General features: G+C 45.3%; 1 protein-coding gene across 5 annotated transcripts; it reads right to left on the bottom strand.

Annotated features, from left to right (window-relative positions):
• On the bottom strand, window positions 1-15281 carry ptbp1b (polypyrimidine tract binding protein 1b). 5 transcript variants are annotated; one of them, XM_026323159.1, is made up of 15 exons: window positions 15190-15278; window positions 12931-12964; window positions 7773-7833; window positions 6863-7035; window positions 6644-6790; window positions 6432-6560; window positions 6081-6191; window positions 5828-6005; window positions 5338-5415; window positions 4725-4867; window positions 3342-3375; window positions 2214-2306; window positions 1729-1945; window positions 1561-1638; window positions 1-760 (listed from the first exon to the last, which is right to left on the bottom strand). In XM_026323159.1, exons 1-15 carry the CDS (start codon window positions 15195-15197, stop codon window positions 628-630), a joined length of 1617 nt encoding a protein of 538 aa, XP_026178944.1. In that variant the 5' UTR covers window positions 15198-15278; the 3' UTR covers window positions 1-627. The 5 variants fall into 5 exon arrangements, with proteins under 5 accessions (XP_026178944.1, XP_026178945.1, XP_026178946.1 ...); XM_026323160.1 differs by having other exon boundaries at window positions 622-760; window positions 4725-4849; XM_026323161.1 differs by lacking the exon at window positions 15190-15278 and adding an exon at window positions 14070-14089 and having other exon boundaries at window positions 622-760.
• Between the last annotated feature and the right edge of the window lie 179 nt (window positions 15282-15460).

Here is a 15460-nt window from a genome sequence, read left to right as displayed (position 1 = left end):
TTTTTTTTTACAAATCTAAGTCCAGGAATAAGGCACACGGATCTGGTGGAACCGGACCGAGGCCCGTTTCAAAGCGGCCCGGCCTATGATCCCACTGAGGGCAAATCTACGACTTCCCGAACGATGTCAGAGCAGACAATTTAAAAAGGGGGAAACTGCAGATGACGATTAGAGTCAGAAAACACTGAGGTCTAAGAATCTGTGAATATAGAGTTCTGAATTAAAGTCAGAATGCAAAGAATTGAGCTTCTGGAGACATAAATCAAACTGCTGACCTTAATTCTGCATCCTGAGATTCACGTCACAAGGCGAAAGTGGCTGAAAGGTAATAACGACAGGAAGGCCAGGAGGACTCTAAAAGTTCGAGCTTTATCTTAAACGCAGAATGCTCACTTCATTCCCTGAATTCTGACATCAAATCCAGAACTTTGACTCCTTCCAGACTTCAGAGCATAGACCCTAATCTGACCCTCTCTAAAGGTCTAAAAATTACTTATAATAATTTAACATCACACCAGAGAGTATGGCGGGTTCTGCAGACATGCGTTGGAATGATCGGAGTGTTGCTGACACCATCGGGTCCGCTGTCAGAGGAGTGTGTGGCGTTCAGATAGTGGAGTCCGGGGCTCAGATGGAGGACTTGGAGAAGGACACCCGCAGGTGGTGATTCTCTCCCAGGTCATGATTGTGAAACTCAATGAGGGACTCGATGGCCTCCTCCACTGAGCCCATCTGGATTAGAGCCATCTTATGGTCCTTCCTGAAGGACAAACCAACAGAGTCTCAAGCCTTTGAATAACAAGCCCACAAGGATGCGGAATCAATGTCAGTGAGGCAGCTTTTAGAGAAACTAAGTCTCAAGGCTTCAGGACAACGATAACAGAAGGTTAGGGGGCTCTGGGACAAGCACAGGGAGTCAAAAGGTGCAGGACAGTTACAGCGACAGCAGGTGAGGGACAGGGGCCTGAGGACCCAGACAAAAGTTTTAAGTGTAAAATAATTTTAGGATGAGGATGTGGCTGAGGAGGAGGGTTCCAGGACAACCACAGGGAACAGAGACAAGATCACAGCAACTGTCCTGAAACCTTGAGGGCAAAGCTTGAAGGATTAGGACAGAGACTGCAAGCTTTGGACGTGGCAAGAATGAAGAACAACTTTAGAGCAGGGAAAGCTGAGATGGAGGACATGGATGAAGGACAGTCGAGGCACAACAACAACAACAACGAAAAAAAAAGGAAACAAAGCAAAGGAACATCAGGCCAAGGACTGAGGACCAGTGGCTTCAGGATACAGCACAAATTAAAAGGTGCAAAACAAGGTGAAGATCAGGAAAAAAGGCAAAATTTCTGAGACAAGATAACAATGACAGCTTCAGGGCAGGGACAAGGGGTCTGGGAAAAGAACAGGATGATGAGCACAAGGTGTCAGGCAAAGACAAGGATGGGTCCAGACCAGGACTGGAGGCTTCAGTGGAAGTCTAAAGGGTTATGCTAGGGGCAAAGACTGCAGTGTGAGAGGCAGGAGGCATCAGCAGGTTAAAAGACAACACTGATCACTTACTGGAAGAACTTAAAAGCCTTGACCATGGCTCCTGAGCTGGAAAACAGCATCTTGAGGTCATCCTCAACCACAGAGGGGCTAAAAACACAAACAGATCAGAGTTTAGACACACGGCAGGTGGCACCAGCCAGGTGCCGATGGTGCTGCTCCAGCTGTCGGAGGACTCACGGGATGTTGGAGAGGTGTAAGGTGGCAGAAGGTGGGAAGATGTTGGAGTAGTTCTTGGAGCCAGGCTTTTTGAAGCGGTGCAGAGGGGAGTTGCTGTAGTCTTTGGTCAGGCCCTGGTCCTCGTGACCTTCTCGTGGAAGCTGGACGCTGGTGTGTTTGGACAGCGTGATGCGCAAAGGCTTCTCATGCAGCCGCTGGCCATTCAGGTGACTCATGGCTGCAAACCGCGAGTGGACAACACTGCTCAAGTTCAAGTTCAGAAACCATACTGCTACTGATGCAGAACCATAAAGATCATTTGTCTCAATTTTCCAGAAACATTTGCTGTTGCCAGGATTTGTAAAGTGAAACCTGAATTTTCCTGAAGGTCAGATCTTAAATTAGCAAAACTGTTGTTTCTATGTGAAACCAGATAAAATGCAAAGAAGTGGACAGTGTGACGACAGCAACTCAAACACGCTCAGCTCGTGAGGAGCAGACGTTACCTAGCTGGGCCTGCGTGCTGTCGGACATCTGAACCAGAGCGTTCTCCTTCTTGTTGAACAGAATCTTCACTCTCATCACGTCGCCATAAACACCTTAACATACAGTCAGAAATAAAAACAGTTAAATTCTTGGTACGCAGCACGTCAAACAAACAATGGCCTACACCCGTTTAACCCTACAGGAAGCAGTGAACCTGGTCTGACTGCAGCCAAGCCACGACCCTCGGCCTAATAGGCAACAAAACGTGCGTGGAGGCAAACTAACGGAGGCGGGGCTCGCTCTGATGAGGTGGAGGCAGCAGCAGCAGGTTGCTGCCCTTACAAAGGGGAGCGCTAAAAAAATTTGTGACGTCAATTTAAAACAAGTGAGGAAATCAAGGGTCGGGGTCACAGAAATGGCAGATTACACCATGTAGGAGCTATGAATTATGGGAGTGTTGACTAAAAAAAAAACCAAGAGCAGCTGATTCAGCACTGAGGACATGCAAAAAAAAAAACAAAAAAAAACCCAGCATGCAAACTCAAGTCCTCTGAAATGAAGCACAATAGATGCAGCTCCTCGAAGGTCAAAGGTCAAAACCGAACTGACGTTCCAGGTGCTGGGATCACATGGTCGAGTCATTTCATGGTGTTTAAACTGTTAGTGACCTGCAGCTAAAGGTAAGTTTACGTAGCACCGAGAACGCCAGTCTGTGAAACGTCTAATTGACGGATTATAAAACAGACCATCTACAGGTCAGAAGGTCATGAGTGAGAGCTGTCACTCTACCTTCTATTTATTATAGACAATAATAATTTATTTGTGCCCTTCTTAAAAATGTTTGAATTATTTATTGTCTATAGTTCTGAACTTTTCTGTTAGTGGTCTTGGGACAGTTTTGATCATTTTAGCCTGAACAATACACATTTGTCGATGACAAATTAAAATTTGCTCCTAAAACCAGCAGGAAAGCTGCAAATATTGGGAATAAATTCAAATCAACACACAAAAATCTGACAAAACCAGCAGGCACTCATTTTTCATAAAAACCAACAAATGAAAAAGGAGAAGAAAAAAAAACAACGTGAACCTTAAAATCAACCAGGTGGTAAATGATAATTCAAAATAAGAAGCTAGTGACAACATACCGAAGAGAATAAAGAGGCAGTGGGGCGTAACTCTCTTTAAAGACAGCAGAGAAGGCAGCGGAGGGACAGGACAGGTAAAGGTGGGAGGGCAGGACAGGTGGAGGGTCCAAGGCGTTTCCATGGCAACAAATTAAAGGGGAAAAAAAAGACAGGTGAGGGGTCAATCAGAAGGTTAATTACCTTTGGATAGGAGGGGCTCAGTTAATGTGAATATGAGAACATGTTGACACATGACTGCACGTGTGAGTGTGTGTGTGTTTTAGTCTGAGAACCTTGAAACCAGATTTTCTCCGAGAATTTATTCCTGTCAGTTTTGGTTTTAATGATTTCTGTGGTTTTGATAATCACACATCAGCTTCTGTCTCAGTAACACAGATAATACAGCTGCACAGAATCAATCAATACACTTCAGGAGTTTAAAAAAGGACCTGAACTCACTTCAGAAAGACCTGATTCAAGGTGGAACCTGAGAACAGCAAGATCCAATGTGAATGGATTGAATCAATAAATGAGTTGCAGCGATATACCTTTCTCTAAAGTAACAACAGATTTAGTTTAGTATATGAATAATATAAAGTAATATTTCCAAATCTTGCATTGAGTCAAACTGAAAGGTTTCTTGTCTGATTTTCCCTGGTCAGAACAAAGCTCAGTTGAATGTTCTCTCACTCGGTTTACTGAGCTCCAAATGCACTTAAAGATCATGTGACTTCATCATATCAACAGACAGTGTTTTAATTTGCTGTGCACGGCTCTGCAGGACGAATCCTCAGCAGCCTCTAACAGCCTCTGTTATTACAGAACAAAGTGCCTGAAGAGTGAAAAGGAACCATAAGATCTTTTAGAACCAAGGTGAGACCAGTCTCGCAGCAACAATCAATGTGGTGACCTCAGCCTAATGTGTGTGAATCCAGAACCTGGTTCAGCTTATGGGTCTGAGCCGTAGACCTCCATTGTTGTCCAAAAACTATTAAAACCCAGCAGGGAGCCACACCGCTGACCTGGCTCACATGGTTCTTCCTCACCAACAATGGGAGGCCCCTCTTTATCCAAAAACCAGCTCCAGACACTGAGAACGTCCGTCACGGTTTACAGGCTCTGGTTCCATTGCAGCTTCTCTCTGGTCACAGACGTCTGGGGCTGGTTTTTGGAAAAAGACGGGCCTCCCATTGTTGGGATGTGTAGAAAGTAACACAGAGAGAATACCACCAGCCTCATCCTTCAAAGTGGTGGTGCTGGTAAAAATTCTGGATATTTTCACAGGACTTCAGATGAATTGCGAGATGACAACTTCCTCTGAACATTTGAGGAAAAACAGGAGAGACAGGAGCCAGGAGACCTGATGAGAAGACTCTCAGATGGAGACTGGCTGCTGTGACTCACCTCAGGGTGGAGGTTGCTGACCAGCAGGACACAGTGTCCAGCAGGGATGGGGGGGAATCCCAGCCTGGTGGCCCCCGGGAGGGAGAACGAGGCTAAGGCTCCGGGCAGAGCGGGGACTGTTAGGCCTGGATAGGGGGAGGACACTGGGAGAGGTGAGATGAGTGAACAACAACCTAAAAAGTGCAGGAAACAGCTGACTGAAGCCAAAAACAAGGCCGGACCACATCAGGGCTGGTACCGTCCTCATCATGTATGTCATGTAACATCTATCACTCAAAACTATCACTGAGCTAAAGGTGGTTCAACCCAAAGCCCAACCTTTCCTATCTCTAATTATAAGAACATTTTGAGCATTGGAACTACAGTTCCCATCATCCTTTGGGAGAAAAAAAAAAACATGAAGCACAATATTATAGCTTCAGTTATGTTATTTTGTTCACATTTTGGTCTGTTTGATTAATTTAGTTCTCCTGTATTAACTATGAACACTTCCAGACTTCGCTGTAACCATGGAAACTGATATAACTGGATCACTGCTGATACTGAAGAAACAGCACAGTGCTCTTCTGTGTGGACATCGTGCTATGGACACGTCCCGACAGGTGAGACTTACCTGCAGGCTGGATGGCGAAGGCTGGGGGGAAGGCGTGAGTGGTGCCAGCGTACGGTGCAGCGGAGATGATGCCAGGAGCTGCAGGGAAGAACCAACACCTGAGTCACTTGCACCAAAACTGCCACCTGTGCATTTCAGCAAACTAAAATTGATCTGGGTCAAGTTAAGCCCTAATCACAGGACAAGGGCGGGTGGGTGAAATAAGCAGCATGATGACGTAACACAGCACCCACACAACCTGCTGAAACAGTTTTGATTGGCTGGTAAAAACCACTATAGCCTCAGTTTCTGCTACTTTGTGTGTATATTTGTGTTTTACTGTGGTGTGTGTCGGTGAATGATTTGAGGACAGAATGTGCGGGGCAGCAGGGTGATTAGTGTGTTTGAACCTTCTCGGATGGGGCCAGAAGAGCACTATAGAGCCTTAAACGCAGGATTCAGACACGTGTGTGATGATGTGTAAGTGTGTGTTGTGTGAAGGGCGTCTTACTGAATGCTGTGGCCATAGCTGGGTGCTCCATGGTGGGCTGGCTGTCTCCGGAGGGAAGGTCAGGCCTGGTGAAGTCTCTGCTCTTTTCGTTGTTGTATTTGACGTTGAGGCTGGTGAGTTTGGAGAAGCTGATCCTCAGAGTGCAGCAGCCGTTGTAGATATTCTGTCCATCCAGAGACTGAAAGAGCAGCAGGTTAACACCGACTCAGCAGGAAGAGAAAAGCCCTGCCAGACGCTGGCGTCCGATGCTCACCAATTTAGCAGCCTGGGCCGACGCTCCGTCCGGATACTGCAGCAGAGCCTGGAACTGACTGTTCTTGGTGAAGACGATGATCCTCAGCACGGTCCCAAATTTGGAGAAGATCTGTGGAGCAGACAGCAGCTGAGTCTGGGAGATCACACTGACAAAGTCAGGTTTATTTCAATCAGCTGATGGGCCTGAAGAACAGGTTGTTGTTGTTACCTTTATACGAAAATAAAAGAACAAAAATTAACAGTGTGCTCATGTTCCAGCCTCAGCAGCTGACTGACTCAGCTGTTACCAGCTCTACCCCTCTTGTCTTTGTGTCTCCTGCTTGTGGTGATAATGTCTTGGTGCTGTTACCTGGCAGAGGGCGTCCAAGGTGACAGGGTACACAAGGTTCTCCACCACCACCCGGAGCACGGTGCTTGGCGCTGCCACAGCCGTGTCCACGTGAGACGTACTGAGGGCCCGCAGAGCTGCCTGGGCCCTCTGAGACAAGGGAGGTGAGGGGTGGGGGGTGAGCACATACTGACTGTACACATGCTAACAGCTGCTAATGGTAATGAGGTTACCTCCTGGTTGGGGGAGTTGTCAGTCTTGAGCTCCTTGTGGTTGGAGAACTGGACGTAGACCGGGTGGTGTCTGATGATGGGCATCACTGTGGAGTAATAACCCACCATGTTCTGAGCTGCTTCCTCCGAGTTCATCTCTAAGAAAGCCTGTGAGAACACGGACACGTCAGCACCGGGACACAGCACAAAACAATCACTGCGGCTGTCAAAGTGCTGCACCTGGTTCTTGGCTTTCAGCATCAGCAGGTTGGTGACGTCACCAAAGGGCAGACCCAGGCTGATCACCTCGGCCTCAGTGATGTCGCTGGGAAGCCGGCGGATGTGGATGACCCTGGAAGGCACCCCGGAACCTCTTACGTCACCTTTGAACTTCTTGCTGTCATTGCCATTGGCTACAGAGGAAATACAGCAACAAACGAAGACAGGTTTTCATGCCCTGAACCAGTGAGTTGAATGTCTATACACCGCTGAGCCGAAACACTGACACCACGCAGTGAAAAACAGTAACAGGAGACATGTGGGCCAATGACTGAATAGGTTCTAGTGGTTAGTGTGTTGGATGAGGAAGAAACGGGCAGGTGTAAACACCTGGAAGACTCAGACACTGATCGGATCAGGTCAGGGGACACTGGAACACTTTGCACAGGGTCATTACAGAGTTTGGGGCCCAGACTGAACCAAAGCGCCTGTGAACTGAGGTGAACGGTGCCCGACTGTCCGAGTTCAGGCTGATTTTAGATTTCTTATTTCTTTCATGTTAGATGTCCTGGGCTCCCAGAAGAAACCAGACCAGTTTCATCCTTTAAAGCACTTCAAAAAACGCCTTTTATCAGATTTTTTCTAAATTTGTGTTTCACTTTTTATCTTGTCCTACGATGTGTGCTGAAGTTTGAATAAAATAAAAAGGAGCAGGCACACGCCTCAAACCCTCCGGGACTGAAAGACTCAACGTCTCGGTGCCAGATTCCACATGGACCTTCAGGAGCGTCCGCGGTCGGAGCGGTTTTGGCAGAATGTGGAGAACCAGTTAGGAGGGGGTGGTCACACAGTTTCGGCTCATCGGTGTATTGTGACTATTATGGTTGTGATATTGAGCAGGAACGTTTGTTAATGATATAATATATGTGACCTGTGGTGCTCATGATATATGGGCCGTTGGAGATGCTGGAGAAAAGCTCGTCAGATCCTCTCTGAAACAGAAACATCACAACATCAGTTTGAAGCAGACGACACACACACACCATTATTTTCTATCACAACACACAAACTCAAGGGACACCCTACTCTATAAGCTCACGGTCCCCTCCCCCACATGAATCAGATAAGTAAAAACTCCCCCTGAAAAGGAAGAAGCTTCAGGAAGAGGAACAGAGGACCCCTATTCAGGACGGACATACAGGTATAGATGTAGTGTGAACAGTACAACAGCCCCTGCTGCCAGCAGAGGTCCCTGCAGTCCCATCATGGTGGAGCTGAATGTGCTGGCAGGAGAAGTGGAACTAAAACCAGGTGTAACCTCGGCTTCAGTTTGACGAGCCTGTTATCGATCAAACAGCCTCCGTCCGCGGCTGGGGGTGAAATTCTGAGCCGTGGAGCTCAATGAAAACCAGATGTGGACAAACAGGCTGAGGCTCATTCAGCAGCTGCAGCTTAATCCCTGTTTCTCTCTGCAACATTTACAACTGATGTTCAAGTCAAGTAGTGACATGGCACACAGTGAAGCACGTTCCTCCAGGAACCATGGTGCTACATAAAACAAAACTACACAACCACACATATCTGCAGTTAATTATACTTCACCCTGCTCAGGAGTCAGAGCAAAAAAAGAATTTACAAAAAGGCCTGAAAAACTGAGTGGGGGCCAGATTTGGTGTGCGGGTCAGTCTAGCTGCTGCGTATTGGGAAGTCTGATGTTCAGAGACATTCAAATCTTCTCCATTTACACAAGTTAACGAAGCTAAAGAAGCTAACGAAGTCAAATCGATCATCAATCATCAAACCTTATTGGTCCCTGGTGCGAAATTCCCAAGATACCCAGCGGTATATAAAGTACTTCAACTACCCAGCGGTATGGAAAGTACTTCAAATTAGAAGTATATGAGGTAGTTAACGTCAGATACCCAGCGGTACATAAAGTACTTCAACTACCCAGCGGTATATAAAGTACTTCAACTACCCAGCGGTATGGAAAGTACTTCAAATTAGAAGTATATGAGGTAGTTAACGTCAGATACCCAGCGGTACATAAAGTACTTCAAATTAGAAGTATATAAGGTAGTTAACGTCAGATACCCAGCGGTACATAAAGTACTTCAAATTAGAAGTATATAAGGTAGTTAAGGTCAGCTACCCAGCGGTATATAAAGTACTTCAAATTAGAAGTATATAAGGTAGTTAAGGTCAGCTACCCAGCGGTATATAAAGTACTTCAAATTAGAAGTATATAAGTTGGTTAAGGTCAGCTACCCAGCGGTATATAAAATACTTCAAATTAGAAGTATATAAGGTAGTTAACGTCAGCTACCCAGCGGTATATAAAGTACTTCAAATTAGAAGTATATAACTTAGTTAAGGTCAGCTACCCAGCGGTATATAAAATACTTCAAATTAGAAGTATATAAGGTAGTTAAGGTCAGCTACCCAGCGGTATATAAAGTACTTCAAATTAGAAGTATATAAGGTAGTTAACGTCAGATACCCAGCGGTATATAAAGTACTTCAAATTAGAAGTATATAAGGTAGTTAACGTCAGCTACCCAGCGGTATATAAAGTACTTCAAATTAGAAGTATATAAGGTAGTTAAGGTCAGCTACCCAGCGGTATATAAAGTACTTCAAATTAGAAGTATATAAGTTGGTTAAGGTCAGCTACCCAGCGGTATATAAAATACTTCAAATTAGAAGTATATAAGGTAGTTAACGTCAGCTACCCAGCGGTATATAAAGTACTTCAAATTAGAAGTATATAACTTAGTTAAGGTCAGCTACCCAGCGGTATATAAAGTACTTCAAATTAGAAGTATATAAGGTAGTTAACGTCAGCTACCCAGCGGTATATAAAGTACTTCAAATTAGAAGTATATAAGGTAGTCAACATCAGCTACCCAGCGGTATATAAAGTACTTCAAATTAGAAGTATATAAGGTAGTCAACGTCAGCTACCCAGCGGTATATAAAGTACTTCAAATTAGAAGTATATAAGGTAGTTAACATCAGCTACCCAGCGGTATATAAAGTACTTCAAATTAGAACTATATAAGGTAGTTAACGTCAGCTACCCAGCGGTATATAAAGTACTTCAAATTAGAAATATATAAGGTAGTTAACGTCAGCTACCCAGCGGTATATAAAGTACTTCAAATTAGAAGTATATAAGGTAGTCAACGTCAGCTACCCAGCGGTATATAAAGTACTTCAAATTAGAAGTATATAAGGTAGTTAACGTCAGCTACCCAGCGGTATATAAAGTACTTCAAATTAGAAGTATATAAGGTAGTTAACGTCAGCTCCAACATTAAAGTGATCAACACAATAATTAGGAAAGTTGCATGATGGACTATGAAGCATATTCACAGGCAGTTTTAACAAATTCAACCGTCACAGGGACGTGATGAGACGAGGAGCAGTTGCCTGCTGAGACTAACACTGGGTGTAAATACACAGAAGAGTGTGAGAGCTTTAAGGGCTGCACAGTTATGGGAGAAAACTGTTTTAATGAGACCATGAATTGTCCTTCACAGACTAACAGACGAGACTCAGTCCAAACATCTTGTATTGTCTAGACAACAGCTCAAACCCCACATGTTCAGTTTAAAACAGAGAAATAAAAAAATAAAAAAAAAACCTTAACATTGGGACTTGTCAGTCCAGTAATGAATGAACGGTCCAGTGGGTCAGGACGTATGGTGTCTGTCCACAGAGGAACCTGAGCAGAAGCTGTTTTTATATAAACAAAGGAGCTCAGATCTTCTTACTGATGGTACCATTAATAATCCAGAAGAAACCGGAGAACCGCTCTCCTCTCTCAGCCTTTCTGCCACCATCAGTATCTGTTTCTGCCATCTGACAGCTGCTGACCCGTCGCCTCTGCTCCCAGTCTGTCAAGAACCAGACCCAGCACTGGACCACTGTGAAGCTGCTGGGACGTTCTCCAACCACATGATGGATGATATATATATATATATATATATATATATATATATATATATATATATATATATACACATATACACTATTCAATAATTAGCATCAAATTAAATCCTTTACCAAAATAAATAACTAATACAGAACTTGGTGTGTTTCCTTCCCAGAAACCATTTCTGACATGTCTGAGAACACTTATGTCAATGATTAGTTGCTTCAGTGAGGAATGAATCACCAATCCATTAATAATGAGGATAATCATTAGCTGCAGCCCAGTTGAGTCACACAGTCCTCTCCTGGTGATTTCAGGAGGCTGGACTCTACGCTGATGGATGACAGTGAAAACAGATCTCACACCTGCTGGCCTCAGGCCTTCAAACTCATTACTTCCTGTTTCAGGCAGAAACACAGCACAAACAGGAAGTGTAAAACTATTAAGAATTTGGAAAAACTTTATTGCCCACATTCCCAAACAGCTGCTCAGTTTTTACACCAGGATCAACCAAACGTTTCCAGAGCCGCAGCCACAGCCTGCTGACCTCTGACCTTTCTGTTACATTCACAACAGTAAACAACAAACACAAGCTCAATAAAAACATGTCTTTATTTGCACTGAGGGAAGCCAGACAATGATTCCCCTCATGTTTGTCCATCCACTGGTTCAGACTGGTTCAGACTGGGACATTCCCCTTTACACCAGCCTGCAGTTACTGGAGAATATTACAAACAGACCAGTCACCATCTTACAGAGGTGTCATATGAATGCACCTACAGTGCTGCTGTCCATTTTTACTTTCTACATTTAGCTGCTATTTTATTTGAATCTGTTTCTGGGTGTGAGAAACCCTGAACTGTGCCTTTAACAGCAGCCAGTGTGAGAGCTTCAGCCTGGTTTCAGATGACTCCCTGAGGCCACAGGAGGGAACAGGAGAGCTCCCTCCTCCTGCTGCTGCTGCTCCTGCTCCCATCCCATCATGCTCTCAGGTCACAGCCTCGGTCGGCTTTTGTCTCATGTTTTTGTCCTGAAAGCAACAGCTGCTGCTGCTGCTCACGGCCGCCGGACACACGATAAACCCATTTCCTGAGACCAGGAGGTTTCTGTTCACACACACCATTGCAGTCAACCGCTGGCCCGGACCAGCCGCCCACACTAATAACACTGCAGACCTGACCACCCTCTGGCCAATCAGAACGCAGTACTCTCTGGGGTAATGGTATGAAAACCAGTGCATGTGAAGTAACATGCTGGTTTGCATCTAGTCCTGGTTTTGATATATTTAACTGGGACATGAGAGCTGGTGTTTTCTCTGTACACCTGGTTGTGACAGGTGCAGGTGTCTCTCCCTCTCACCCTCCATGTGTCAGACACCTGGATCAGGTGTATGCAGGTCACAGAATCCTGGTTCCTGTTGGAGCACTGCATGTCACAGGGTGTTCCCACCAGGATTAGATACTAGACATTTAAATGTACAGAAAACCAGAAAAAACCTGATGAGCAGCAGCTTAAGACAAAATTTATTTTTCTAACTCATTAAGTAAATGAGACTCAGTTCACAATGCACTGCTGGAAAAAATGAACCTTCAAATCTCTGACAATCCTGCTCATAAAAACCAACATTGTCTTTAAAGGTTGAGTCAAACTGTTTCACAGACTTTTGTCAGTGCTGATCCTTCATAAACACAGAATCATGTGATGCTCACAGTTTTACAAACATTCAGAAGAATATTTGAAGTACCTGCAGGTACCTAGATCCAGACCCTGGTGTCTCTCAGCTATACTTACTTACACCCCCCCCCCCCCAGGACTCTCTGCTACCTACAGCCCTTCTGTTGTTATTCCAGCTTCTCTACCCTGTGTAGGCAAAGTCCACTCCAACAGCCCCCCCCCCAACCAAGGTCAGAAGAAGCGTAACTCACATATTAAATGAGCAGTGATATTTTTTAAAAGTGTACAAACATGTTGTTGTGTTTCTCCTCAGACGTGTTGGAGAATGTGACTGGATTATTGCTGCAGGCTCAGCACAGACTAACCAGACCGACCTCCACATTAACTGCAGAGCGAAGCTCTGAATGGTTGACAGATGGCAGCATGAGACACTCAGAGCAGAAACAGGGCAGACAGGAGGAGAAGCAGAGGTGCCTACCTTAGTACCAACTGTTATATCGTGGTGGACACCGCTGTGAAGAAAAGACAGCGTGTTAGAAGGAGCAGGAGAAAAACTGAACCACAGCACAAAATGTTCAACAATGAGGTTAAAGAGCAGTTATGTGAGGAGACTGAGAAGAAGCCGACAGGAATCCAGCGGAGAGGACAGAGGCCTGGACGTCTCAGCGAAGAGTCAGGACCGAAACCCATAATTAGTTTCATTACTGACACACTGAAGTCATTATTTTTTCAATGACTTTTGTCTTTACAACATCAGAAAATGTCGTTACTGTCCAGTGACGCCCTCACATGTCTCATTTTGTAAAGAAGGTATTAAGGTTCAGAAAATGTAGCCAGAACATTCGGGCTCAAAACCACAAAGATCACAAAAGCTGCAGATGAATTTTCAGAAAACAGAGCATCAACAACGTGAGTCCTAGTGAGCTGGTGCACACCAGCCAGGTGAGACGCACAGCACAGGGTGTGTACGGGTTTCAGCAATGTTGACTCCAAACAAACCAAGGCTCTCTGCTCAATCACTTCTTGGAAGGTGTGGAAAAAGCTGGGCTGTTTCCCCTGGGGGGTTTATTCCTGTCTTTATCCACGAGCACTGTCTTTCAGTTTGAGAGTGCTGTTTCTTAATTACATTACATTTTGTTATGGTTTCTCTCAAACCCTTAGATCAGACAGTCTATTATCAGATATAAAACTGATTGGACAAATTTCCTGTGCTCCTCCTCCACACACTGAGGCTGCTGCTTGTGAAATTTCTGCTCTCAGATCACTCAAATGTTTGTGATAGAAACCTGTCAAAATCCACCGGCCAATAGGAAGCCAGTTACAACACTTACAGATGAAAAGATAGAGGCCCTGTCGTTATGCTAAGTGAGGCTAATATGGCTCTGGAAACCTGACTGTACAAACTGAACATTCAGTTTGCCACAAACCGTCCAAACCAGAAGACAAATAAAGGGAACACTCAGACTTACCAGACATACTGATTTAATTCAGGCTGCCTGTACACTGATATCAACACAATAACAACATGACAGTGATAACTTCACCCAGCCCTGCTCAGGACATTAACACATTTCTCACCAGAATTACTGACTTGTGTTAGAAACCAGAAGTACTCACACTCCAAAGCATGTGCAGGTTCAGTACATGGGTGCGTGTACAGGTAAGAGTTATGAATTTGAGCTGCATGGTGTGGAAGAAAAAAAAAAAAGAAAAAAAAACGTCTTAGTCACAAAGTTACTAGTGAAAACAAATGAAAAACCGGCCAGTCAGGCTGATGCAGATGCCACTGCGCAGCCTGCACTGGAAGATGACCCCCCAGGGCACGGATGAGTCCTGGCGAAGCACAAATATTCGCAGCAGGAAGCAGCCCTGGCTGCAGCGAACGCGACAGTTATTACATCTCACAGCACACCTATGGGCACACCTGTGGTATTTGTAAGATAAAATCCAACTGACTGCCTCCTGTCTGGAAAAGGACACTTCCATTTCTCCTCCACAAACAACTTGAACTGCCGTTTCCTCCCATTGCCCACAGCTGAATCACAAGTTCACCTGTGGCTCGTCAGAGCTGAACTGGCTTTTAGGTTCTCCAGCCTGGACCATTTAAACCCCGGTTAGTCACGCTCAATGTCGAGCGGTTAAAACCGAACTCCATATGAAAAACTATGAGGTTAAAAATGTCTGCCATACCCTAAAAAACACTAACACACTGGACGACAATTCTTGGACTTTAAACCAATCGGTTTGGACCACTCTTCGGTCCGGCACACAAAGAACACACGAAGCTGCAATCGTTCAAACAAAACTAAACTTTTACAAGTGAAGTTGTGCCCCCCGGTGGGCGTGAGAGCGTCGTAAAGCAGTACTGAAAGTTACGCACCCCGTTCACCCTTTATTTACTCATCAGATGTCCAGCACAAGGTTCTGAAACTGTGCTAAACGTCAAGAAAGTCGGTTCTGCAGGTAAACAAGGCCACACTAATCTACCAGGTTGTTTTCGTGAGGTCTAATGTGGAGCTGTGTCCGCGGAGAGCGGCCCGTCTGGAGGCTAAGGCTACAGCTAACTAGCTAGCTTAGCTTCCTGGTTCTACCGTAAACACAACTTTAGAGCTAACGACAGCTCCGGCTGCTCTACACACATTTTCTCCCACGACGTTTTTAGGTTATTGCTTTCAAATGTGTGTAAACTTGCCCGGAGTTGCATGTGAGCGCGGCGTAAGGCGACGGGACAACTTACCCGTCCATTGCACAACACGGAACTGCGGAGCAACAGGTTCGAGACCCGAGCCCCGCGGGTACTCACTGACAAAATGGCGTCCGGCTGCAGGCGCTCTCTGATTGGGCCGTTGACAGAGAGACGGTGCGTGCTGATTGGCTGCTTGGACACAGCTCCCGACACGCCAGAGAACAAAGATTGTCTACATAGAAGATTCGCGTCTCAGGACAAAAAACAGACCCACATGGGCGTTGTCCATGGACAAAACATCTGGCCCCGAGGTCCCAGGTTA

The sequence above is a fragment of the Mastacembelus armatus genome, chromosome 4 (assembly GCF_900324485.2).
Source record: "Mastacembelus armatus chromosome 4, fMasArm1.2, whole genome shotgun sequence".
Classification (NCBI taxonomy): Eukaryota; Metazoa; Chordata; class Actinopteri; order Synbranchiformes; family Mastacembelidae; genus Mastacembelus; species Mastacembelus armatus.
The sequence above is the reverse complement of the archived record's forward strand: the minus strand, read 5'-3'. Positions and strand labels throughout refer to the sequence as shown.